Below are 27,112 nucleotides of genomic sequence, written 5' to 3' on the forward strand. Positions count from 1 at the left end.
GAAGCCATTACATTTTGGTGAGGTTCCAAGATTTTTTTTTCTTCTGCCATTTTTGTTAACTTTTTCCGTCTTGGCAGACGTCTGTGGTGCAAGGATGAGTGTTCTTGCTTGAAATGAAAGTCGTATGGATGGATTGAATGATAGTCGAATGGATGTTCAGATGGACGGTCGGATTGTTAAACGGTCAGATAGGGGGGTGGGTGGTTATAGGGTTGGTCGGATGGACGGAGGGTCGAATGAATGGGCGGATGGATGGTCGGTTGATGAATAAATGGATAAGGGGATGGACGGATGTCTTGTGGCACACTTGAAGATGTCTCACGGCACACTACTGTGACCTGGCACACTGGTTGAAAAACACTGGTATAGACGGTCAGATGGGGGGTGAATGGGTGTAGGTTTTGTCGGATAGTCAGAGAGATGTGAGAATGAATGGTCGGATGATGGATAGATGAATGGGAGGATGGATTTCTTCAGGACACTCGACAATATATCACGCCACAATAGTGTGCCCCAGCGCACTGGTTCAAAAACAATTGTATACATTGAACCAGTGAACCAGTGTGCCCCACCATCTGACCATTTATACTATAGATCAGGGGTGTCAAACAGGTGGCCCACAGGCAGGATCAGGCCAGCTAAGGGATTAAATCCGGCCCGCGAGCCAACACTCATAGAAGCGCAAGAGAAAAATGAGCTGCAGGTTGAAATATGTCCACTTGATGTTGCCAAAGCCAGGTGCCTCTCATAAACACTGTACTTGTATTTCTCTCTCTCTCTCTCTCTCTCTCTCTCCCTCTCTCTATCTTCCTCCTTTTTTCTCTCAATCTCTCACTCTCTCTCATTCACTCTCTCTCTCTCTCTCTCTCTCTCTCTCTCTCTCTCTCTCTTTCTCTTTCTTTCTTCCGCTTTTTCTCTTTCTCTGTGTGTCTTTTTACCTTCTTTTGCTCTCTCTTTTATCCTTTCTCTCTTTTCGCTCTTTCTATCTCTCTAGCTTTCTCCTTCTCTTTTTCTCCCCTTATTTCTTTCCCTCCTTCTCTTTTCTCTCCTTTTCTCTTTCAATCTCTCATCTTTCATTCTTTCTCTCTCTTTCCCCTTATCTCTTTATCTCTCTGTCTCTTTCTTTGTCCTACCTTCTCTAATTTTCTCCCCCTCTCTTTCTCTTGTTTTTTCTTTCTCTCTTATGTTTTAGTCCGGCCCCCAAAAGAATGTTTGTTCTATCGTGTGGCCCCCAAGTTGAAATGACACCCCTGCTATAGATGGTCAGATGGTGGGGTGGATGGGTTCAAGGTTGGTCGGATGAATGGATGGTCGAATAAACGGGAGAGTGGATGGTCAGATAATGCGTAGATGGATGGTAGGATGGATGGATGAGAAGATGGAAGGAAAGATGAATGGTGGATGAATTGGGGAATTGATGAATGAATGAATAAATGGATAGACAAACAGCCAGATATTAGGAGTCCAGATTATGAGAGTCAAGAAAGAGAGGGAGAGTAACAAGTAAAGGGAGGAGAAAGAGAGAGAGGGAGGCAGAGAGCACTGGCAAGCAAGAGAGAGAGGAGAGTGTAGGAAGTCGTGATCGTCTTCATCAGTCTGAAGAAGGATGTGAAGGCGATAAGACCATGAACGCATCATCCTGACTGGACTCACGAGAGATGGATTTGATTGACAGCTCGGCCAAAAGAAGACGGGAAAACCCGTCGGAGGTTTCGGAGCGGGAAAACGCCGGTAAGAGCAAAGATGATGACTAGAAAGGAAAAGAGAAAAAAAAGAGAAAGGAAAGGAGACGTTTGAGGAACCAACACGAGTTCTCACTTGGTCAACCTCGGTCTTCAGGTGTGTTCTATTTTTAAACCAATCACGGTGCACTTTTAGCCTCTCTCCCATCTGTCACTAGGCGGATCTACACATTCATCCAGGACAAAAAAACAAAAAGAAAGTAGTGATAAAAAGCACCTGGAGACTACTAACATGGACTAAATGTTGATAAGTCACTCGCATAATTAATTCTCATTAATAAAATATAATTTTAACCCCAAAAAATATTATCATAATTTTAACATGTAATTGTAATTTATTCAGTTATTTCACATGTATTAAATGATCAAAATAATGCAATTCTCAGCTCCAGTTTGTTTGCCAATTTTTATCGTAAATATTTATTTATTTATGACTATTTTTATTTATTTAAAAATAAATAACTGACGTTTTGGGCTCCAGTTTTGTATTTTTATTTAGTTTTAATCATTTTGTGATAGTGATTTCATTATGTTTTAAAAATATTTTATCAATTTCTTTCTCTTAATATTTAGGGAAATAAAATGTTGGCTCCAGTTTCATTTTGCTCACATTCAAATTGTCAAATGTTTTTTGCAATTTACTTAATTTTGTGAAATGTTTATTGTATATTTTTGTTTTCTAATTAAAAACAAAACAAAAACAACAATGCTTAAAAAATAAACAATACAATTTACCAGCGGAAAAAATATTTGAAACAACAATTCGAACTCAATATTTCACACGTACAAGAAATGCTGCAAAACAAAATGCCCGCCCCAGAGGTGCCTAAAAACGGGTCGATTTTTCTCTCTTACTCATATTTTACAAACGCAGTTTGCTCATTTTGGGCCAATATAACAAAATGATTACCTTGTCAAGCAGTATTTTAAAAAACTTGAAGGAGAAAAAAGTATTAGCCGGCCACCTACCTAAATTAAAATGATTTTCACAAACAGTACTAGGTAACTAGCTAGCAAGATTCTAAACAAATGCAGAGAGTTGCAACAAACCAAAAATTGCCTTTTATGTTTTGAAGTCAGGAAAAAAACGGAAAAAAATATTAGCTGGCTTACTAAATTATTCGAAAATATGGAAGGCAAACAGTACTAGATAGCTAGCTAGCAAAGTTCAAAACAAATGATGAAGTTGCAACAAACCAAAAATGGCCTTTTACGTCTTGTATAAAAATAAAACAACGGAAACATTATTAGCTAGCAAGCTAAATTATTCAAAACAATAGTAGCACACAGTAAACAGCAAACCCCAAGTGGGTCACTAACTTATGTTGGGGTGCTGTAACCATGAGCAAAAGGCATGCTAATGACTACATGCTCACGAAGACATGCTAGCGCGTGGATGCTAAAGAGTAGATGCTAACTAGTGCATGCTTCCCAAGGTTTCTTCATCTTCTTCATGCTGAGGTTTTTGAGTTTTTCCTTTCCTCGTGTAGGTTTCAGATCAGTATAATAATAGTCTGTAGTTTGCAATAATCTTTGGTCTGTGCAGCCCTTTGAGACTCCTTATGATTAAGGGCTATACAAATAAACATGACTTGACTTGCTAACGACTACATGCTAATGAGTAGATGCTAACGAGTGGATGCTAATGACTACATCTTAAACAGTAGAACAGGGGCGGCCAAGCTGGTCCTGCATGTTTTGGAGGTTTCTTTGCTCCAACACAGGTGATGCCAATTTTCAGCTTGTTAGCAGGCTTTGTGAGAGCTTAATAATGGAGCAGAGACAGCGGCTCTCGAAGACAGGGTTGGCCACCCCTGGAGTAGAGGCTACAGACTTCATGCTAACAAGTAGATACTAACGAATAGATGCTAACAGCTACATGCTGAAGAGTATATGTTAATGACTGCATGCCAACTTCTACATGCTAACGACTACATGCTAACAGCTACATGACTACATGCTAGCGACTTTTTGCTAACAGCTACATGCGAATGGCTACTTGCTAACAAGTAGGCACTAACGACTACATGTTAACAACTACATGCAAAAAAATAGATGCTAATGACTACATGCCAGAGCCCAGCTCCAACTGTCACAATTGCCGTGCAAATTGTTTAGTTTCGCTTCTTTCTTTTTTCTTTAAGTTAGATCGATCAAATTTATTCTTATTTGTGCCGGACAAAGTTACAGAGCAAAATAATATGTCGAGGGCAAGCTAAAGTTGTTAGCATCAGCGAGCTAAAATTTTGTCATTCACTTGAGTGTCACGGAGAGGGATGATTGAATTATATACCCCACAAAGCACTCTTGGCCGACCTGCCATGATTGTTTGTGGAGCGGCCATGCTAACTCAATTGGCTCGCGCGGGACCACTGAGCTAAGTGTGTTTGTCAAAAGAGGCTCAAAACAGATTTTTGTATTTCTACATAGCCTGCGTCCATATGAAATTTCTGTTTGCGATTTTTTTTCTTGAAAATGTAAGATTGGCTTCACCATGTTGTGTTATTATGAAATAAGAAAAATACCTAAAACAACAATTTTTTTTTTATTTATGCTGTGTCAGGAGCTAAAGGATACAAATTATGTTAAACTTTTACTGTGGTCACTCCACAACGTTGTATGCTACAAAAAACACTTCGCATATTTCGTACTTTCTTGATAAGTGACCTTGTCAGAAGACAAAAGATAATTATTCTTTGACTCTGGTCACTCCACAATGTTTTGTGTTCCAAAAGAGGCACCACAAACGTTTTTTACTTTCTTTTGCTTAAATATTTTTGGATTAAATGATTCTTGTTTTCTTAAAAACTCAAATCCAGCTCCACAATATTGTTTTGCGCCAGTTTTTGTTGTTGCTCCACAATGTTGTGTAAAATTAGATACCTCCTACATGTTTTACTTTTTTGTGGTCTTTCACAAAGTTATTATTTGAAAAATAAACCAGTGTTTCTTGAAAACCTGAATCCGGTTTCACAACGTTATAGAGAAAATTGCTTTAATTCTTTTTTATTTAGTTCAGAATCTAATTCGGTGGTGACCGAGTTGGTTTTCCACCTGAACTAATTCGAAATAGCCTCATGAAAGAAGCTATAAAAAAATGATTGATTTTCATGTTCATTGAGCAGTCCAGAAAGAAAATAATAGAGACACACAAATAAATAATGCAAGCAGTTTTATACTAACAAACTACATTTCTTTACATAACACGCAAAATTGAATCGAATGTAAGAATAAAAGTCATTGTGACAAGAAAAACTTGCATTTCTAATTAACATAAGAGAAAACGTGTGGGGAAAAAAGGGATAGTTGAGTAAGATGACAACATTGTAATTTCTTAGAGAAACATAGGATTCAGTATTGTTGGGCCTAATATGAGAAAAGTGGGTGGAGAGGTGGGGGAAGGCGGGCTTTGCCAATGTGACCCTCCTTTGCAGGCCTTCTGAGTAAAAATTGAATCTAATTAACAAAAAAGAAAACTCAAGCACAAGCACGCATGTTTAGATCAATTTCTCATACTAAACATTTTATGATCAGGACCAACATCGGTCTATCATGACATGAGAGCACAGCCCTAGATTTTGATTACAATGGAAAACCTTGTTAGTCGGCTCCACTAATCTAATCACCTGATGGAACAAAAAAGTTTTCTTGTGTGGGTAGGGTGTGATACTTGTGTCAATCAAAGGAATTCAAAAGTGTGAGTAGTTTCTGTAGCAGGAAGAAAAAGAAAAGGTTTCTGTGGCTTGTCAGAGAATATATCTACACATTCTCTACAACGTGGTGATTTTAGAAAACAAAGATAAAGATTGATGAATTTAAAACACTAGGACTATAACAAGCCAAGTAAGAAAAACAAAAACACAATGTTTTTGGGTTGTGGTTACTCAACTAAAGAGGCACAACACAAGTTAAGTCAAGTCACTTGTATTTGTATAGCTCGTTATCACAAAATAGATAGAGATAGATAGATAGATACTTTATTCATCCCCGTAGGGAAATTCACACTTCCAGTAGTCTACCCCGTTGTTTATTAACAGATGAACATGATGCCCTCGGGGTGCTTGTAGCGAAGTGGATGACGTCACGCCAGTCCAAAAATTCAACATCCCTGCGGCAGATGGAAAACTTTTCTTTGTGAAAATCCAGGGATACACCACCTCGTGTTAGCAAGTCCGCCTCCTCTCCGATTCCCCCCGGCTTTCGTGTCTCTGTTTAGCGGCGTTGAAGCCGGATTGCTCCGGGTAGCTCCGGGTGGCTACACGTTAGCGTCCGGAATGCTAAACGTGAGCCACGTTTCCGCAAAACACAGCAACTGCGCTCCCTGTGCGCTTCGATGTTTTCCACCAGCACTCGATGATCTTATTTGGTCGTGAGTTTGCATTTACCATGATTACGGATGGTACCGAAGACTTATAACGCCGCTAGCCGCTTCGCTAGCTCCGGCTTTTCTTCCACGATAGGCCCCTTCATCACGCCGGCACGAGAATTTTTCAGGGCAAGGAGTTGAAATTTCTTGTGTGTTAAAACCCATGTCCATAGGATAGAAGTAATCCATAGTGTAGTTGTCAAAACGGGAAGAAAAAACACTGGACTGCACGTTCCCTGATCTTAAAACAACATGTGGGCAAGGCAAAACTCAAAAACCTCAGCATGCGTGAAATAAGAAATACAAGAGGTAATTCCCCTTCAAGGATGACCAGGGTGTAATAAATTTAGTATTGGATAACAACACAAAACATAGTGAAAAAAACACAGATAATACGTAAAAAATGTCCAGAAAGTGCACGACAGCAATGATGCCTCGAATCTGTAAAATTGAGCTTTTCCATTGATTGAATTAAAAAAAAAATTAAACTCAAATGCAGCTTTCCAATGTTGTGTCAGTTTTCGTCCCTGCTCAAGGTGACGGAGGACATTTTCTTTTTGCCGTTCGTCACTCTCTTTTCTTTATTGCCTCCAAAAGAAAAAGCCTGATTGACGGCGAGATTTGCCATCTCAAAGCCCTACCTACTCCATTGATCGTCCCTGCCATTTAGCACCAATCAATGGCGTCCTTGCAGAAAGGAAATCTCCAGATTGGAGTGTCACACGTTCAAGTGTTGAAGTACCGTTTTTTTTTTGCCCCCTGAGTTGCAATTTGTGCACATTAAAAAACGGCAACGCGACAAGAGGGTCACGGCTAAACTAGCCATAAAAGCCCCCAAACGTTTTATTGTCACGAAAACAACAAATTCCACTTCGATCAATTAAAAAACGCTTTTAACAAATGCACTTTGCATTTTTTGTGATTTTTCTTCTCACCAGAGCAGTGCTTCTCAATTACTTTCTGTCAATCCCAAACCTTTGAATAAGAAATCCTCTCACGATCTTTTTTTTTTGGGGACGTGTTTTCATAATATTGGTGGGTGCAAAACATCGGTTGCTTGATGTTGATGGTAACACATCAACTCTGTCCATGCCACATCAACGTTTCGTTACATTTTCACTGCAGAAAACTCGAGCGTCTTATCACATTATTAGTATGTAATGTCTTAATTTATCTGGCTTCGTGTTGTCCGCTGCCAAAATTTATCACATAGCAAGCACACCGGTCTTTGCTCTTTCCCACCAATGTCGCAGTGAAATTCCACACTAGGAGACTTTTCTTTTCTCTGTCTCTCCATCTAGGCACCGTGTTAAACATTTTTTTCATGGGCTCACTTGAGGGCCGTCTAAACTTCGAGTCTAAACCTCACCCTTAATGCTTATAACACTGCGTGGAGGCTAAATGTAAACAAAACAATCTCCCACTGAGAATGCCACTGCCCCCTATTGTGGTGAAGTTGCATTTTCCCTTTTTTTCTCGGAAAGTTACAGAAAAAAAGTGCCCCGAAGTTTTGTTTTTTTTAGAAAAGAATAAGAAAAATGATACAAATAATGAATACTAAGAAGAAAAATGTAAAAAAAAAGGACTAAGAAGAAAAAAGTGGAGAGAAAAAACAGGAGAAAAAGGCAAAAAAAACGTTTTTTTTTCTTGAAAAATTAAAAAAGTTAAAGGAGAAAACTGCAAAACAAAAATGAAGAGAATATTCAAAAATAATGGGAAAACAAAAAAAAAATCACAAAAAGGACAAAATAAAAACGAAACAAGGAAATAGGGCAAAAAAACAAAAACAAAGGGGCGTGTGTGCAGGATTTGTCATCCGCTGAACAACAAGCATCGTAATTTACATTTGCCCTTTTTGGTCATCAGCGAAGGACTTTCGGGACGCCGCCAGCCAATCAAAACGTCACTCAAGCAATATCCTTAAGAGTATTGCCACCGCTTAGCCGTAATTCATCACAAGCCGGCAGAAAAGCCCCGAAAATATTCAACATTTTAATTCTTGCCGACATTCATAAGCTTTTAACGATACGGACAATTTACTAAAAAGCTTTCTTGTTTAAAGAAAGCTTTCAATCACGGGTTACTGATGTGAAATTTCATGTCAGTTAGATATTGTATTTCCTAGAAAATCACAATGACCCCACATTGACTAAAAGGACTAATTACTTATTACTATATCGTTAGTATGTCATTACCATGTTATTACCAAGTCGTAATGATAAGAAGTAGGGTTAAAACAATCCGACAGTTGCTACAGCATGCCAGCTAGCAATCAAATTTCCTGGAAAATCACCATGACCCAACATTGGCTAAAATCAATTGTCTCATTTCTATGTTATTACCAGGTTTTAAAAATTAGAAGTGGGTTTAAAATAGGCTCAGTCAACCACTAAAACACCATGCCAGCTAGAAATCACACTTCCCAGAATATCATAATGACCCATCATTAGCTAAAATAAATTATTTTGTAACTACTGTGTTATTAATATGTTATTACGAGGTTTTTAGTGGGTTAAGATAGGCTCAGTCAACAACTAAAAGATCATGTCAGCTAGAAATCACATTTCTTAGAAAATGTCAGTGACCCATCATGGGCTAAAATAACTAATTTTTTTATTACTATCTTATTACCACTTGTAATGATTAGAATTTGGGTTAAAATAAGCTCAGTCAGTCCCTGAAACATGCCAGCTAGAAATCACATTTCCTGAAAAATCACTATGACCCAACATTGGCTAAAAGAACTTATGTTGTTACCAGGTTCTAATAATTAGCAGTAGATTTAAGATAGGCTCAGCCAACCACTAAAACATCATGCCAGCTAGAAATCACAGTTCCTAGAAAATCATAATGACCCTTCATTGGCTAAAATGACTTGTTGTGATATTACTATGTCATCAACATGTTATTACCAGGTTGTGTTGATTCAAAGTTATTTTAAAAGAAGCTCAGTCAACTGCTAAATATGTATTCTAGCTATATATCACAATGACCCATTGTTGACTAGAAATAACCTATGTTATTACTATTTTATTACATGGTTTAATGATTAGAAGAAGGGTTGAATAGCCTCAGTAGACTCCTGAAACATACCAGTTACCAGAACAGGCGATGGTGTCATTGTAATCCTCTGCAGTCCTTTGAGACATTTTTGTGATTAAGGGCTATACAAATAAATGTGACTTGACTTGACTTGACCAGCTAGAAATACAATTTCCTCGAAAATCACAATGACCCGTCACTGGGGAGCTACTTTCAGAACTGGTCTGCAGGTTGCTCAGGTGTTCTTACGGGGCACCATGTTGGGGACCCTGACTTACTGCTAGGAGGTTGACTTGAGGTAACATTCCTCAGACGTCTCAATCCATTTTTTTGCGAGTATATGAATAATACTGTACTATATAACCAAATTTACCAAAAGTGCTAACTTTTGTCCATTTTTCTTTAGAGCGAAGTTACAACATGCTGACTAAAAAAACAGAAAACGCTCCTACAGGTATGAAAAAGGAAGTCACCTTATGACAAAGATGCTGAGAAGACCTTAAGGAACATGTTCTCTAAGAATCGCTCCAGTAGCTCACATGGAGTCACTGCGCCCCCTAAGGGATCAACCAAGACCAAAAAGCGAGCCCCCAATCCTAAAGTAGCTCTCGTAATCCGCGGGAAGATTCATCGGCTGCTCCAAGGGTCGGTAGACCACCACGTACTTCAGGATTACGAACATGAATCCGATCAGGAAAAACCTCCAAAAGATCCCAGACTAAAATCGGTTCAAAGAGAGGGAACATGCTCTTTGAGCGTTGTGTCCAATGGAAAAGGACACGCAGGACTAATGGGACCACAACGGGTCGGTGAAGTGCAGCTGGCCCGGGAAGGGTGTTTACGGATCCCCTGCACCCTGCAGCGCAAAAGCGGGAAATCCCCTGCCAACCGGAAGCGGATCTCCTTCGAGGGTTTGCTGCCGTTGTCCCCGGAGCTGCCACCGACCACGGTCCCGCTTTCCGGTTCTGCAGAAAGGAATGGCATCCCCCTCGCTTCCCCTCGTGCTCGACCCAAGAGGCCGTACTCCGCCGGGGACACCTTGGATTATGACTTTGCCGTCCCGGAACCGCTGCTGCCGGAGGCCGAGGAAGGTTGTCTGGGGGAGGAAGATTCCAGTGCCGTCATTGATCACATTCTCAAGGAGCTAAGGGGCATCAACAAAATCCAGGAGGAGATCTCAGACCTCAGGGATTACCTCACCTCAGTGAAGGGCTCCGTGGAGGAGGTTTCGTCCTGTGTTGATGCCGTATTACTGGAGATTGAGGGCATCCGCTCCAGTGGAAAGGGGAAACAACGTCAAGGAACTTGGTCGGGGCCTCGAGGCCAAGGTTCTTGGTCGGAGACTATTCAATCGGACGTGCCCTCCACATCCAGGAGGTCTGATAATACTTACGGGAGTTTAGGGCGCTCTGCGTCAAAGTACAACCATTCGGCAGAGAGACTGCGACATCCAAGGGCAAAGGACTACTCTGTATCTCCAATCGTAGAGAGAGCTAACCATCTAGACCCTGAAGAGTTCGAGGATACCTCAGACCTCAGCTCGGATATCCCAGAAGCTGCACTAGCAAGAAAAACAAGCTTTGGCCAAGAATGCCTAAGCACAACTTCCTTGTCTTCTGAAAGTTCCAAGTCAGAGTCCGATTTAGAGAGCGCCACTGATCCGGCAAAAGAGCACTGGACTACCAAACTGACAGATGAGGCTGCTGGTGGCCAACTTTGGAACCAGGAAACTTTTTACCCACAAGGTCATAAATCCGATGTTTTATATGATGGAGCTGTTGGTTGGGGAGACCATGCCGTAAACTCAGGTCATACCTCGGTTGGATCTAGGCAGCGTTGCAGCAACTCTTCTGCAAAGAGATCCTCACGTCGGGAGGACTGGCAAAAGCAAAGGTCTAAATCCCAGCCGGGATTTAGGACGCACACCGGAAATGACACCTGGGATAAAAGTTCTGGTTACCATTCTTTTGACGGGAATTATAGACACTCAGATTCGTTTGATTACGCGCAATCAAATCAGGTAAGTAGTTACGATGGAAATTACTTGACGTACGAAGACTCTACCGCAAGAACTTGGAGAACTATTAGGCCAACTCCTGAACACCCTGTTCAAGCTCTCCAAACAGACTTCAATGTCCGACGTATCAGTCGAGCCGTTTCCGACTTCAGTTCAACTTTGCGAGGAGCGCTTTGCAAACTTGAAGTTCCCTCAGATCAGGACCAGGACCCAAATGATCTGGCAGACTTTGATACGTGCACACTTTTCGAAATGCCTCCTAAATCCTTCAGTTGGGACCTTGTGAGCCAAAACTATGAAGATGTTGGAGAACAGCACTACCCAACTTTAGAACTAGTGCCTTACCCGGTATCCGTACCGACTAGCGCACCAGATTTTCCTGAGGAGTGGCCTCCAGATTGGACCATCAAGAGTCAGCTTTCTCAAGGCACCACCACGGAATCCATGTCAGTGGCCGAAGATCCAACAGGAGACATCCAAGGCGAATCTGTCATCGAAGATGAGGAGCAAAACCGTGACACAAGCCAGGTGGACCTTCCGAAAACTGTCAGGAGCTTCCAGCAGATCTTACGGGAAAAGGCGGAGATGAGGCGCCGCTTGGCCGGTGAGTCCAAAAACGAGAAACCCCCCATACGTTCCTAATAACTTATTGAGTCCAATCCTAAATTTTGTTTTTCCTTCATATTTGACTGTGGTGGAATCTGATACATTGGGCCTGGTCCGTAGGTTTTATACAGTAGAACCCCTGGATACGCCATGAATATGTTCCGAAGTGGAGCTAATTAGCTAATGCCCTTATCCCAGATATAGAAATACAAATAACACAGTAGTATATACGAGGTACTTTTTACATGTAATATATACATGTATAGATATGTGATTATAAATAAATGTACTTTTAGAGAAATAAATACACTGTATTTACTTGTAGTGTGACTTGAGCTGGTCGAGTGGAGTAGCGGGTGGATGCAGAGTAGGGGGGAGATGGACATTGTGGGAGGTAGTTAAGCTAATAGCGTATCAGCATCTCAATGAGGTCGTGACACAGACCAATAACAGACCACGGTTTTATATGATGACAGCCAGTAGCAGACAGACATCTTAGAAATGTTACTTGTCATACACACCAACAGCGCAAAGTTTGAATTCTATCATGAAATGAAATGGTCTGCATTTATATAGCACTTTTTAAGTCAAGACTTCCCAAAGCGCTTTACAGTGTGCTTCACATTTCCCAATAGCGGCCGTGCAGTCATGTAAGGCGCTAACCTGTTTATTGGGGGTATTAGGGGTTCAGTGTCTTACCCAAGGACAATTCGACATGTAGCACGGAGGAGCCGGGAATCAAACTACGATCTCTTGAGACGAGCGCTCTACCTGCTGAGCCACTGCCGCCCCCAAATCAGTTTTTGTTTATGTAGTAAATGAGGAAAATGCCATAAAGAGAGTCGAAAAACATCTTATTCTACACCATAAAGACGAAATGTCGTAAGGCGGCGTCGTCGTATCCTTGGGTTCTACTCTAGTGTCAAATTCTGAACTGGTTTGGGGTTTTGGCGGTTTTCCTTGAAGTGTTATTTGCTAATACCAATTTGACACCATCTGTCTTGATGCCTGCGCTTAGGTCTAGATTTTCCTCTTTTTCTTTCATGGCCGCCATTTGGTTAATTAGAATTTTCTAGGGAGAAGTCGGTGTCTTTTTTGTTTCGATAAACAGATGAGCATGTTTAATGAAAGCTGAGCTCAACAAGTCTTTAGCGTTTTAGCATGTGTTGCTAATCGAATGTCATGCTGTCTTGCAGGTGGGAGCCAAGATGGAGATCAGGTTGCTGACCGTGTGGTTACTCTGCCTCCCGACATTACTAACATTAAATCCACTCAAGACCTTGTTCATGTGTAATTTGATGGAATGTTTTGCAAATGACAAACTACATTAGCATTGTTGTGTTTTCTGTTTTTTTCCTGACTTCTAAGGGGAATTGGCATACACATACGATGATTTTTTCAGAAAACAAATCACAATCTTGATTTTATCCCGATTCTTCATGCAATTATGCTAGCATTAGCAGCTAATGGCCACATCCACAATGCTATAATTAGTTGTTAGCATTCGGGACACTAAGAGGGTTGAATTAGAATAGTACAGATTTATATTGAAATCATTAAACATAAGGCTTTAAGGCAGAGAAAGCTGGCAGCCACATCCACAATGCTAGCATTAGAAACTAGCCTCCCCGTCCACAATGCTAGCCTTATTAGTTAGCATTTGGGACTCTAAGGTTTGAATTAGAATGGTGCAGATTCGTATCCAAATTTGCATAATTAAACATAAGGCTTCAAGGCAAATACACTATCTTTAGCAGCAGCTAGCATCCACAATGCTAGCATTAGCAGTTAGCATCCATGTTTACAATGATAGCATTTGTGACACTATGTAAGGTTCAACTCAAATAGTGCAGATTTGTAATCAAAATTTGCATTTTTAAACATTAGGCATTAATCTAAATCATCTGGAATTAGCAGCCGTGTCCACAATGCTAGCATTAGTTGTTAGCGTTAGAGACACAAGAAGGGTTTGATTTTTATATTAATTTGCATTTGTACCGCTGGGCATTATCGCAAAGACGCTAACAGTAACACCTAGCACTATGTCCCCGATGCTAGCGTTAATAATTAGTGTTTGTCACCAAAGCAGGGTTTCATTTGAAAGGTGCAGATTTGTATCAAAAACATTTGAACATTAGGCATTAATGCAAAGACACTACCATAAGCAGCCACATTACTAATATTAGCAGTTAGCGATTGTATTTACAAATGAATTAGTCCTAATTGTTAAAGTGCCAACATCTAAGGCAAAGCTAGTCACCAAAGCTTTGCTATTTGCTAACAAATCTAGCGGTTGTGTTAGTGAAAATATTGGCTAAAATCGTCAAGCATCGTTTATGTGTCAGCGGAGCCAAGTTGGAGGACGTGGGAATCACATTTGCATTAGCAACTAGCAGCGACATCCACAATGTTAGCATTAGTAGCGTTTGTACTACTACGATTAGCTATTAATTTAGTTTTAACTATTCAAGTGATGGTATTTGGTGAAGTAAGTTGGACACCAAAGCCTTGATAATATCTCAAGAATGTAGCGGTTGGGTTAGCAAAAACATGGGCTTAAGAGGTCAACAATTGTTTATATGTTGGCGGAGCCAAGTTAGATGACGTGGGAATCACATTAGCATTAGCAACTAGCAGCCACATCCACAATGTTAGCCTTTGACACTGTTATTGGCTTCTAAAGTCGTTAAACATCGTTTATGTGTCAGCAGAGCCAAGTTAGATGACGTGGGAATTACATTAGCATTAACAACGAGAGGCCACATCTACATTTTTAGATTTTATGGTTAGCGTTTGTAACACTAGCATTATCTTCTAAATTAGTACTAACTGTTGAAGCAATCCTAAATCTCTAAGGTATATTACAAAAAAATAATATAAAATAAACCCCGCAGTAATATACATTTTTCATTTAAGAAACTTTGCAAAACGGAAGAAAAACAACCCCATAGAACAGAAACAAATATCATACTTAACTGATGCTATTGGTTAAAGTGAGCTAGCCAACAAAGTGACGCGATTTGCTTACGCAGCTAGCGATTGTGTTAGCAAAAATATGGGGTGAAAAAGTCAACCAAGCTGCTTCAAACCTTTTCTGGCATCCACTAACCCCCAAACGTCTCATCTGGCCCCGGAATCGATACATTTTGACTTTGTGTTTCAGAGCCAAGATGGGGACCGCGGAAGGCAACCATGGACCAAGTCACAGTCAGTAGAAACTCAGTCCGTTCCGGCCAATCGGCAACATCTGTTCAGACACTTTACAAGATTGGTTGTTTTTGTGTGTGTAGGGAAAATGCACCGTTTGGTATCGACAGCACGCCCGACCTCCGGAAGCGAAAGCCCATTCCACTCGTTAGTGAAGTGGTAAGTACAAATCTCCATTTATATATAAAAAAAAAATTAAAAACAAAATATTTGTATATGTAGAGGTGAGTTCTACATAAATATGGGTGATTTCAAACATTAGAACATCGGAAGTGGTGACTGCCTTAACACAGGCTAAGGTCGACGTTTCAATTACTAAATTGATCAGGATTAAATGATTTGATTGGAATATTCACCACTAAATCAGGACGTATAGTAGATCAGTATGAACAGATCCAAATGACCGTAGTATCTGTAACGATTATAGGTGTAAGGATTTGGTACACCATTTTCAGCCCCAACCGGGTTTGGAACTGGACATAACCATAACCTCCCCCTCAAGGGCCGGATACCAGTGGACCCCAGAAAAAAAACAACAACAAAAAACAGTTACCGAGGATGCAGCAACGGGAACCGAATGGCTGAAGGCCCTTGCCTTTCACTGCTGAGACAGGAAACCAGGAGCGGACGATGTGTTTTCTCCTCACCGTTGAGATAAGAATCTAGGAGCAGCTGTGGGGCTTTCGCCTCACTGCCAAGACAGGAAACCAGGAGTGGCCGAGTGGCTTTTTCCTTGCCGAAAAGACAGGAAACCAGACATGGCCATGGAGATTTCTCCTCGCCACTGAGACAGAAAACTAGGTGTTGCCGAGGTGCTTTCTCCCTGCCGCCAAAAAGGAAACCAGGCACGGCCAAGATGCTTTTTCTTTGACGCAGAGATAGGAAACCAGAAGCTTCGAGTGGGCTTTCTCCTTGCCGCTAGAACAAGCAACCAGGAGCGTCCGAGGTGCTTTCTCCTTCCCACAGAGACAGGAAAGTAGTAGCGGCCAAGGGGTTTTCTCCTCGCTGCCAAGACAGGAAACCAGGAGTGGCTGAGGTCCCTTTTACTCGTCGCTGAAACAGAAAAGCAGGAGAGGCTGAGGTGCTTTCTCAACGTCAAGTTAAGAAACCAGGAGCAGCCGAGGGGCTTTGTTCTCACCGCCGAGACGGGAAACCAGGAGCAGGCGAGAGCCTTTCTCCTTGTTTCCAATACAGGAAACCAGCCGTGGCCAAGATGCTTTCTCCTTGCCGTCCAGATAGGAAACCAGAAACGTTCGAGGGGCTTTCTCCTTGCTGCTGAGACAGGGCACCAGAAGATGCCATTAAGACATGGATGTGGAAGCCCGACCCCTGGGTCTTTTGGTGGTCAGGTCACTCTAGCTATCTCCAAACCTGGTTAGGGAGGACAGTGGCGTATCATATCCTAACAATAGGATAGGAAAAAGTAGCACCCATATTGAGACTTTTTTTCCTTATAGATACTGATAGTCAATAAAATAGTTCTTCTGGATATCGATGACCGATCATGCTTTTTTTAAAACTGTAAGCTATATCTGTAAAAAATATTGGATTTTCTACGTCCAAAAGCCTGGGCTAAGACAAAGATATTCTTATCAAGTTGCATTACCTTAACTGTGGCCATTATTTGCTATAATAAATCAAAATAAATACAAATGCTACGTGTGACGTTTGGCTAATTCATGTGACGAACTAGACGAGAACGTACGATAATAAGATTAAAATCAGGTAAAAAAAATTAAAACATTCGACAAGATGTCAAGAGTAAATACAAATAAATATTACTCAATCATCTCTGATGTATATGTAGGGCTAGTCTAAATCCCATCGAGCACCCGACGTACAAAAGATGTCTGATTTGGGGCTATATTTGGTCAAATACGTTTTAGATATGATTAAGTCCCAAAATAGATGTTTGAAAGGACTGTTTATCCATCTAATGTGGGACAAATGTAGTCTCAAAACTGTTGTTTAGTTTACTTTGTCCCAATTTAGCCCTCCAATAGACGTCTTTTAGATGTTGGATTTTGAGTTGTAACTGGTCTAGTTGTTTTGTTGTCCAAAAGTAGTGATTTAAAAACGTTTTTTGGGATGTTAGATTTTGGGCTAAATCTTATCCAGTCCCTTTAAGACACGATTTAGTCCAAAACATGTAATTTGAGCCATCCAATTTGGGCCTATATTGGTCAAAATTAGTTATTTATGTGTTAAGCTTTATATCCATTCCTCCAAAAGATGTATTTTGGATGTTCGAATTTGGGCTAAATCTGCTCCTGTCTGTTTTAGAAAGGATTTTTTTAGTTTATCCAACCAACGTGGGCCAAATCTTGTCCAAATACTGTTGTGTTTACCTCGTCGGAATTTAGCTATCCAAAAAACGTTTTTTAGGAGTTGGATTTTGGGCTGAATCTGGTCTACCTGTTCTTTTTTCATCCCAAAAAAGACATCTTAAATTTGTGTCTATCCATCCAGTGTGGGTCAACTATAGTCCGGAAATGGTCAGTGTGTTGTGTTTACCTCGTCTCAATTTTGCCTTCCATCTTGTAAAGGTCATTTTTCAACTTACACCAGAAATATCCAAAGTCCAGCCCAGGAGCCATTCACGGCCCATGATCAAATGTTAACTGGTCCATGGCCTCTGTCATAAAATTAATAAGATTCGGCCCACCAGTAATGTTAATCATATAAAATAAATAAGTATGAAGTATAGAAAGAGTTTGTATAAAAGAAAAAAACATCACCATTTCACCAGATGATGGCTGTAGCTTTTCGGCCACTCTGCCTTTGCATTTCTGTGTTTGAATTTAAGCCCATTCCAGTTACAATATGGTAACAGTAAATAAAAAAGGAAAGTTGACTGTGAGGACTGGCGCTTCCAGGACAGTTGGAAATCCGATATCCGAAACAACTGCGTCTGCCTAATGTGCCAATAGACTGGCTGATTTTAAAGAATATAATATGAAGGCGAAACATGCTTCCTACAAAAAGATATCTGGAAACGGAGTCTGTGAATAGGTAAAGCACATAGAAGCTGTTGTAACGGCACAGCAGCGCTTTTTCACCAGACCATGCGAGTCACATGCTGATCGCCAAGCACTGCAAGCCTTGCCTGGAGGGTGAATTTATTAAAGACTTCATAGAATGCCAGGCTGAATAGTCGGCCATCACACATGACCTGTTTACCAAATCTGGCCCGATTTCTGAAATGTTTGGACACCCCTGACCTACACTTTTCAACCAAATTATCTTTTGTATCTTAGCTTTTGGCCCAAGACTGTCCCATTCTGTTTAAAACATGGTTTAGTCCAAAATTGACATCAAAACCATCTAACGTGGGCCAAATTTAGTCCCAAAAAAGTTGTTGTGTCTAAATGTAGTCAGCCAAATTATGTCTATTGGACATTGGATTTTGGGCCAATTTAGTCCATTCTAATTATGATTTACTCTAAAAATGGACATCCAATCTATGTGGGCCAACTCAAGTCCAAAAATAGTTGGTGTTGTTGTCTGAATTTGGCCCTCCAAACGACATCTTTTTAATGTCTTGAAAGAGACGTTTTTTGTCAACTTTTAATTTTCAACCAAATAAAGATGTCTTTTTGGACATAACTTGGCTTCTGTTTAGTCTAGTCTTTATTGTGTGGTTCCTCGGTACAACGGTTTTTGGGTTTCGTTAGGTACTGAACATATGCTAAGAGGAAAATATTAGGTACAAATACTTTTGCGAGCAATGGTTTTTTTGGGCTGCTTGATCATCTGTAACCTTCTACCTTGTACTCCTCTTCCTCCGCCTCTTCTTGCTTTCAGGCTATGGTGAGTAAAGCACAAAAACATTAGCTGTTGTGTTTTGAGTGGTGTGAGACGAGCATCTTTTTGATTTTTTTTTGTGATGTTGGCCGCGAAGACGCCCACACTTATGTTTTGTGCAAATATATTTAAAACATGTTTTGTCCTAGATAAAAGTACGAGAAGGATGTCCTAGAACAGGGGTCGAAAACCTTTTTGACCCAAAAAGCCATAGTAACAAAATCTTTTAATTTTATTTAATTATTAATTTTTTTTTTTTTTGGGGGGGGGGGGGGGGGGTTAAGCCATACGATATATAAAAAGACAAATTTCTGCAAAACTGCCAAATCCGCTCTCCAGACGAAATCAAACTTTTCTGCGCATTTTATTTCACTGTGTGACTTTAGATGATACTATACCACTTATAAAATAAGAATAATGCCAGAGGGTGTGTCCCTTATCAACAAATAACTTGTCTACCCTCCTGAAATTACTTTCAGAAATAATAGTTTCAAAACAAGGAGTTCTTTTGTAAAAATGTCACAAAGTATAGCAAATGGGATACAAATGGCGCGGGACAGGGAAAAACAGCTGTGTGCATAGCTCCGCCCACCCCCACCGCTAACCCAATCAAATTGCTCTGTATGATTGACTGGCATTTCTGGGTGTTGTGTTTTTTGGGTATTTGTTTTGTGGGTTTTCATCATAAAGTTTCCAACAGTAAACCTAAATTGTTTAATTAGCTTTCATATAAAAGGATTCCCTGGCGCTGTACAGCCAAAATGGGGTCTTGTTAATGTGACTGTTAACTGTAGCGGGGAGCAGTGTTTGTAATAAGGTCGTTATTTTTTCAGTGACAGGGTTATCTAACTCATTACATTTTCCTACAGAAATACTATAAATACCGCGAAATTAGTACAAAATGAAATATCGAATTTAGTGCTTAAAAACATGGACCTTACTTTGCTTTCATTCTGAAAATATATATTTTTTTAATATATATACAAATACAACAAAATACTATTACAATGTCCCTTCAGACTTTCCTATTAGGGCTAGGGCCTCAAACTATCACCCTGCAAATCGCAATTGGCCCCCGGGCCATTAGTTTGAAACCCATGATCTACTTAATTCCTTCCTGACATTACAACTCTGACTTCTTTCCAGAGTATGATTCAGTCCAGGAAGGCCGGGCTGTCCCAAACCTTGGCAACACGGACCTCCCTTGTGGACAAAGAGCTGGTCAGTGAAGTCATGAAGTTGTCTATGATAGGATTGTGAAGATCCATTGCAACAGTTTTTCTCTCCCAACAGAAGTGTCATGCCTACAAAAAAACACTCCAAGCTCTCATCTACCCCATTTCATGCACTACCCCACACAACTTTGAGGTCTGGACCGCCACAGCGCCCACCTACTGCCACGAGTGTGAGGGGCTCCTGTGGGGCATCGCCCGGCAGGGCATGCGTTGCGCCGAGTGTGGCGTCAAAGTCCACGAAAAGTGCCGGGAGCTACTCAACGCCGACTGCCTGCAGCGTAAGTGCCAAAAGCTCCGTCCCGTCCGGTCACAAACAAACCATTTCTGCCATCTTTTCTCAGGAGCAGTCGAGAAGAGCTCAAAAACGGGCGCTGAAGACCGCACCCAGCACATCATCGCGGCCATGAAGGACAGGATGAAGATCCGTGAGAAGAACAAGCCGGAGATCTTTGAGGAGATCCGACGGGTCTTCTGCATGTCTAGGACGCTGCATGGACAGTACATGAAGAACGTCAAGCAGAACATTCTGGACGGGACATCGAAGTGGTCGGCCAGGATCACCATCAATGGTAGGATCTGGTTCTTTTAAAACCTTTCCAGTGTTCCACAAAAAGTTTGGTGCCTGCAGTCATTCCTCTCTCCAAAAGATAGCAGCTTTACCCAAATTATCAGTCCACGTCACTTTTTCTCTGCCCAAGTGTTTGCAGTTAGAAAATTTGCCACTTCTACTATCAATACCCCAGGATCCCACCTCACTTTATGAACCATTTTGAGTACTTTGACTCACCAGATGACAAGTTTAGCCTCCCATGACTTCCTTATTCAATTCCCTTCACATTCCAGTTTCTCCACTCCCAAGACCTGTCACTAAGACCCTCTTTTTAAAGGTATTCCCCAAGTCTACTTTTTTCCCAAGATTCTCGCCACCCTCATAAATTCTATAAACCCCAGTCAAACTCACTTGTGTCAATTATTGGCGTGTGCGACCACAAAAGAGTGCCTCGTCGTTGCATGTAAGCGTGGTCAAAATTTTTGCGAACCAAAGCGAATAAATTCCCTGTGACTGTAAAAACCCTCAGTCTCCCGCGCATGATGGGTGCTGCTGTTACCACAGCAACCTGACATGTGGCAGCGTGCAGCGGTTGTTGCCGTGGTAACCATCACACCTCGCCTCCAACAAAGGCGGGGATGTCATTCAGACTTTTAGGGATACTTGAGGAAGGCTGAAATAAAATTTTTCATGTTTTTGTCATCCTTATTTTATTAAGAATGATTTATTGTATAATAATTGCATTATTTTTTGGCTTGTGACAGTGGTTAGCGCGCAAGGCCTCCAGGCCAAAGACCGGACCGGTACCAGTGACCCGTATGTTACTATCCAAGTGGGCAAGACCAAGAAAAGGACCAAGACCATCTACGGAAACTTGAACCCGGTTTGGGAGGAGAAATTCACTTTGTAAGACCCGCCCCATTTTAGTATCATTGATCCCCAGGATATGGCGACCTTGCCTTATAACATTTTATCTTTAAGGCATTTTTCCCCGCTATGCATCATCAACAATTAAAACCAAAATCAATTTCAGACTTTGCGGCGCTGCCTGTCTGATATCGGTTGACATCATATAAGATGCTGGATTGTAACCGGTTTGTGTCACAGTTTAATGAAGATGGTGATTGGCTGAATTAACGCCCACAATGCCTTTCTTATCGTTCAGTTCTAAAAACTTTGTTCATCGTCGTTACAAGACTGTATTTTTCACATTGTATTTATTCGTTATCTGTCGCACGTGATGCCAAAGGGAGAAGCAAAAGCATGATAACATCGGACTCAAAGCTAACCTTGGAAACAAAGCAAGAAATATGAACTAATTAACCAGAAATATTTTCTCAAAGCAAAAACATTGTTGCTAGTCAAAGTTTTGAAATCAGTTTGAATTTCAATCCGCCGTCTCCCCCTGCATCCACCCGTTACTGTACTGAACCAGCTCAACACACATCACACCAAATATTAAGAAAAAGCATTTTTGCCTTACATGTATATTTATTTATGAATTGATTAAATCCGATTCATGTATACGACACATGAATAGTACTAGTAGTATACTTTTGCAATATGTTAATGGGGCACTGGGGATCCAAAAGAAATGAGCTAACTAGCATAAGTTTATATTCCCCGCGATACATATTCAATTCTTTATTTATTTTTAAAATCTAATATTACTTCTTATTTTACTACTTATCTCAGCTTATTATTTTAAACAGTAATGTTTTGATGGATAGCATTTTTTACATTTGTGGTCCATTTCACACACTACAATGACAACAAATTATATTGTATATGGCAATTTCCCTTTGGGATCTCCACTTAGAATTGGATGCATGACGTATCCCGGGGGTCTACCGATCTACTGATTCTCTATTTGGAGCAACATTTCATTGTCCCTGACTTTCTCCTACGCTGGTTTTTTTCTAAAACTGCAAAATGTTTATAAAAATACTTTAATTATTCGCGTTAAGTGTTTGCTATCAATTAAACCTAAAGGAATGAATTTCAAATATTATTTTGTATTTGTAATGTACACCTGCTCAATTTTATTGTGAATGCAGTGCAATGTAATCAACTTCCTCAAGAAGTGTAGGCCATAACATTATTAACTAATTTGATAAACTACACTAAATATACTTTCACCATGCAATTAAATGTAATGGATATATATATTTTTTCTTTTTTGTTAGAATTCTAAATTTGCCAGTAGTCATTTCCAACCCTGTCGGAGGTGGCTTTTTATTGCAATAGATGGCGCATTTGACTTCTAGATCAATGTGTATAATTGTCCCCAAAATGGACTACAATTCCATAAAAGTAATTTACAGGAAGTGACATTATTTGATTTAGGCAGGAATTCAACTGTGCAAAACTCTCCTTACTTTATGTGTTTTATGCTTGCATCATCCCTCCTAAAATTTTTACCTCATTATGGGAAATGTTTAGTCTGGAGCAAAAATCAAGATACCAAACTGCTGCTGCAAATAAAGAATCAGCCGTATTTAGTTTGGGTTACCGTTGTGTGAGCGTCCATCTTTGTATTTCAGCGAGTGCCACAACTCGTCAGACCGGGTGAAAGTTCGCGTTTGGGACGAAGACGACGACATCAAGTCTCGGGTGAAGCAACGTCTTAAGAGGGAATCGGACGACTTTCTGGGGCAGAGCATCATCGAGGTCCGAACGCTCAGCGGAGAAATGGACGTCTGGTATCATTTGGGTAAGCAGTCTCATTGAAGTCATTTATTCTAAATTCAACCCCAGACCGATATGGGTTTTTCATGGCCGATACGATACTGATTATTAGTATTGAGATCAGGCAGATAAGCGATATTTGGAGCTGATGTTCATTTGCTGTGAAAGATTAAAAAATGCCCTGTTTTTATTAATGCAAAAAGAAACAAAGAATATTTTTTATGAATTCAAATGCAACTTGAATAGCTCTTTAAACCCCTTTGAGTAAAAAAATAAGAATTTCAATATAATAACATGACTAATATTTCATTATAATTTCCAAAAAACATGCATTCCAGGTTAATTGGCCGGTCCAAATTGTCCCTAGGTGTGAATGAGTGAGCAAATTGTCTGTCCCTGTGTGCCCTGCGACTGGCTGCCAACCAGTTCAGGGTGTCCCCTGCCCACTGCCCGAGGATGGCTGGGATTGGCTCCAGCACCCCCGCGACCCTACTGAGGATAAGCAGTGCAGATAATGGATAAATTGATAATATTTCATTTAAACCAAAAAACTAACAGCGTAGGAAATAAATTAAGGTTTAGCAGCAAGTCGCATGATGGTGCATACATAGCTCCCCGATTTTTTTAAATAAATGAATCGTTAAAAATGTCAACAAAACCAACTAGACTTAAATGATCTTAAAATAAAAAGTGCATCGAAATTTCAACACAGCTCACCAATTGAAAAGTGTGGACGCTCCTCTTTTAGATTGACAAACTTATTACAGCTAATTAATCAGTCCCCACCCTTTGGAAAAAAAACCTAATTGCGATTTTTCAGACCCGAATCGCAATGAATTAATTATTTGAAATGGAAAATGCATTTTCTGTTCTCCTTTGTTTTTCGTGAGTACTTAATTATAATGAGCAGAATTTTGTGAGACCCCGGTGGGTAGACAGTCTAGAGCAGAGGTCTCAAACATAGGGCGGCCGATTGCGGGCGTTGAGGTCATCGTTCGACGTCTCCACAGTGAAATAAAAGTTGTGTTATTTAGTGCCTCCAAGTGGTAGAAAAATGACAGTGATTCAAACGAACTCTACTGACTTAAAAAAAAAATCAAAAATACACAAATTATGAGCTAAACATGCATTTGTTTTTAAATTCTCGTCGCTCGAGAAATTTGCATTTATTTTACATAACATGGGGCAATTTTCAGCCATCTTGCCGCTACGGGTAACCAAAAACCTCAAAAAGCCGAGGCAAAAAAGTCAGTGGTATATTGTGCATTTTGGTCCCTTTGTGTCCCCATAGTTTGTATCCTTCCTTGCACTTGTTTTTGGTTGCACTACACAATACAGGAATATCGAGTGCTAATGTATTTTCTTTAGATCATACTTTGTGTAGCAAATTAAAAATAAATAATAATAACCATATCCTGACTTGACGTGCAAGTCATACGTAGATCGGCTTTGACTTACCTCAAATGATCAATGTTCAAGCACCGGCTATTGTCTCCAGCAGATTTTGAATGCTGCCGTCTCGATTGAAGGCGACCACAGCTGGGTTGATTCTGATCCTTCAACCTATGCTGGCTTAGGTGGAAGGCTGCCCAGCTGTGAGGAGCAGGAACGTAGCATAACACCACATTAATCAACTTTGTTGGTATTTATTGTGGGTGCCCCGACACCAAACCTAACTCAAGAAACGTGCGGAGCCCTAAATAAACACTGTGTCAATTTTTACAAAAATCAGTTTAGCCCTTTCAGAGCCCATTAGCTACATATGAACTCACACAAACACGCACACAAATTGGGATCTATAAATACATGTGAGTAGATTAGATTGAGATAAGATAAAACAGATCAATGTTTTTCAACCTTTTTGGAACTAAGGCACAATTCTTTCATTCAAATCCCAGTCGGTGGCGTTGCATCTCCGGTAAAAGTAAATCGCTAGACAGCAAAAACACAAAAATTGGATAGTTACGCACAGCACAATACAACAATTAATTACTGAAAAACACTGAGATAGATAAACAATAATAATAATATAAAAATTCCACTGTGTGATCATTAGACTACTAGGGGTCTAGATGACACAAGGAAAGCATTCTATTTTTTTCTCAGCATCACAGTATTTTTACTTATAGTATCACATTGCATAACGTCGGTTTGGCTGAACTCTTTCCCATAATGCTCGATTCCAACATTGCCTTTTCATTCAGCCTACATTAGTATTCTACCATAGATATTATAATCACAGATGACAAGGGATCTTTTCTAAACACAACACATTTATTTACAAACAATAGGTATTGGCATTGAATACTAACTAGTCTATTTTAACAATTGATTTAATGTTTTACAACTGAACCAACTCAGCAGGCTACACAAACTCCACACTATTCTCTAGCAGCCAGAAAGAGCAGTTGGTTTGTGTTTAAAAAAATCATAACTTTTAATTTAAACGACCTATATTATGGCCCACGAGACAAGGCTGGGCGAAGCACAAGACAAACACAAGCTGCAGTTTGAAATATTTCCACTCGATGTTGGCCAAGCCAGGCACCACTCACAAAGCAAGTGGGGCTGTATTTCGCTCATTCTTTCTTTTCTCTCACTTTTATCTCTGTTGTTCTCTCCTTATTTCTCTTTTATTTTGCTTTTCTTGTCTCTCTCTTTTACTCCCTCTTTGTCTTTCTTTCTGCCTTTCTCTTAAAACTACTTGCCTGGCCCCAGTAAGATTAGGGATTAAATGATCTAACGTGCCGGATCTGGCCCGTAGGCCATATGTTTCTATTCTGCTTTAACCATTAGCCAAAAATTCACTTGAAGATCTGCCAGATTTTTTCGTTTTTTCTTTACAGAAAAACGAACCGACAAATCGGCAGTGTCAGGCGCCATTCGCCTCCAGATCAGCATGGAGATCGAAGGAGAAGAAACAGTAGCGCCGTACCACGTGCAGTACACTTGTCTCCATGAGGTAAGGCATTCGCTGAGGGTCATAAGTGAATACCCCTGGGATATGTAATGAATCCATTCTGAGGTAGGAACCGTTTTGGGAAATTGTCGTGTAGGTGGGGATGGAAACCTATACTAATTAGTTAATGACGTTTAAACTATACCCCATATTAAAACATTGGATGGATAGATAGATAGATAGATAGATAGATAGATCTTGGATCATGCAGTTGATGGATGGATGGATGGATGGATAGATAGACCTTTATTGTCCCAGGGAGGTTTTTTTTTTTTTTACAGATAGCGTATTGAATGCATATGAATTTCCTTATTTTTACTGTATGTACTCACAAATTAGCCAAATTTAGAACTAATACATACACTCGTGTAATCAGGGGGTTGACTTATATGCATAAAGGAAAATTAACACACAGAGGCATAAGACGGGTTTAGCAACCCAATGGCCGTGCATCGTCCTAATTGAGTTAGGCAGGGAACACATCCCATTTTAGAATAGAATAGAAGAATAGAATATACGTTTATTGTCATTGGGTTAACATATTGTGACAATGAAATTGGGCATGACACTCCAGTTTTACACATTCACAGTGAGGTATGAGCCAAGAAGATAAAGGAACAGAGAAGGTAAGGTTATAAAACAAGGGGGATAAGGCTATAGTTATAATTTACATGGTATTTACACAAGAAATGACGGCATGTGGGATGGAACATACAGTTGTTATCGTGATACCGTTGGTATCGTAAGGGTTGTGCAATATTGCATTTGGTGCAAAAGTCATCATAGTGCAAAAAAAAAGTCAGCATATGCATTGGTGCAAACATAGTCATCATAGTGCAGAAAAAAGAAATGGTCAGACATTGTGCAAGGTGAGCAGTAAACATAGTGCAGTCGAC

The 27,112-nt window shown here is 40.3% G+C and overlaps 2 protein-coding genes across 3 annotated transcripts in view; both read left to right on the forward strand.

The window, feature by feature from the left end:
- The window catches only part of LOC148365207 (protein unc-13 homolog B-like), a 111,848-nt gene that overhangs the window by 49,213 nt on the left and 35,523 nt on the right, over window positions 1-27,112 (forward strand). Inside the window, exons 11-19 of the mRNA XM_088335695.1 lie at window positions 14,937-14,980; window positions 15,064-15,139; window positions 18,785-18,790; window positions 19,931-20,005; window positions 20,078-20,297; window positions 20,361-20,588; window positions 21,334-21,475; window positions 23,113-23,282; window positions 26,104-26,219. Coding sequence (XP_088191821.1) covers window positions 14,937-14,980; window positions 15,064-15,139; window positions 18,785-18,790; window positions 19,931-20,005; window positions 20,078-20,297; window positions 20,361-20,588; window positions 21,334-21,475; window positions 23,113-23,282; window positions 26,104-26,219 — 1,077 coding nt within the window. The remainder of the gene's footprint in view (window positions 1-14,936; window positions 14,981-15,063; window positions 15,140-18,784; window positions 18,791-19,930; window positions 20,006-20,077; window positions 20,298-20,360; window positions 20,589-21,333; window positions 21,476-23,112; window positions 23,283-26,103; window positions 26,220-27,112) is intronic.
- LOC148365209 (uncharacterized) lies at window positions 1,614-13,368 on the forward strand. Of its 2 annotated transcripts, none has more exons than XM_088335697.1 (3): window positions 1,614-1,731; window positions 9,557-11,771; window positions 12,934-13,368. In XM_088335697.1, exons 2-3 carry the CDS (start codon window positions 9,659-9,661, stop codon window positions 13,065-13,067), a joined length of 2,247 nt encoding a protein of 748 aa, XP_088191823.1. In that variant the 5' UTR covers window positions 1,614-1,731; window positions 9,557-9,658; the 3' UTR covers window positions 13,068-13,368. The 2 variants fall into 2 exon arrangements, with proteins under 2 accessions (XP_088191823.1, XP_088191822.1); XM_088335696.1 differs by having other exon boundaries at window positions 12,970-13,368.

Source organism: Urocampus carinirostris, chromosome 5 (assembly GCF_059441175.1).
Source record: "Urocampus carinirostris isolate Australia breed hairy pipefish chromosome 5, RoL_Ucar_1.0, whole genome shotgun sequence".
NCBI lineage: Eukaryota > Metazoa > Chordata > Actinopteri > Syngnathiformes > Syngnathidae > Urocampus > Urocampus carinirostris.

What these genes read in the sequence shown, in the direction of transcription:
- LOC148365209 (XM_088335697.1), top strand. Translation starts at nt 9,659, where the DNA reads ATGTTCTCTAAGAATCGCTCCAGTAGCTCACATGGAGTCACTGCGCCC. An exon ending in GATGAGGCGCCGCTTGGCCG is followed by an intron (nt 11,772 to 12,933) that starts GTGAGTCCAAAA and finishes TTAGCGTTTTAG; the next exon opens with CATGTGTTGCTAATCGAATG.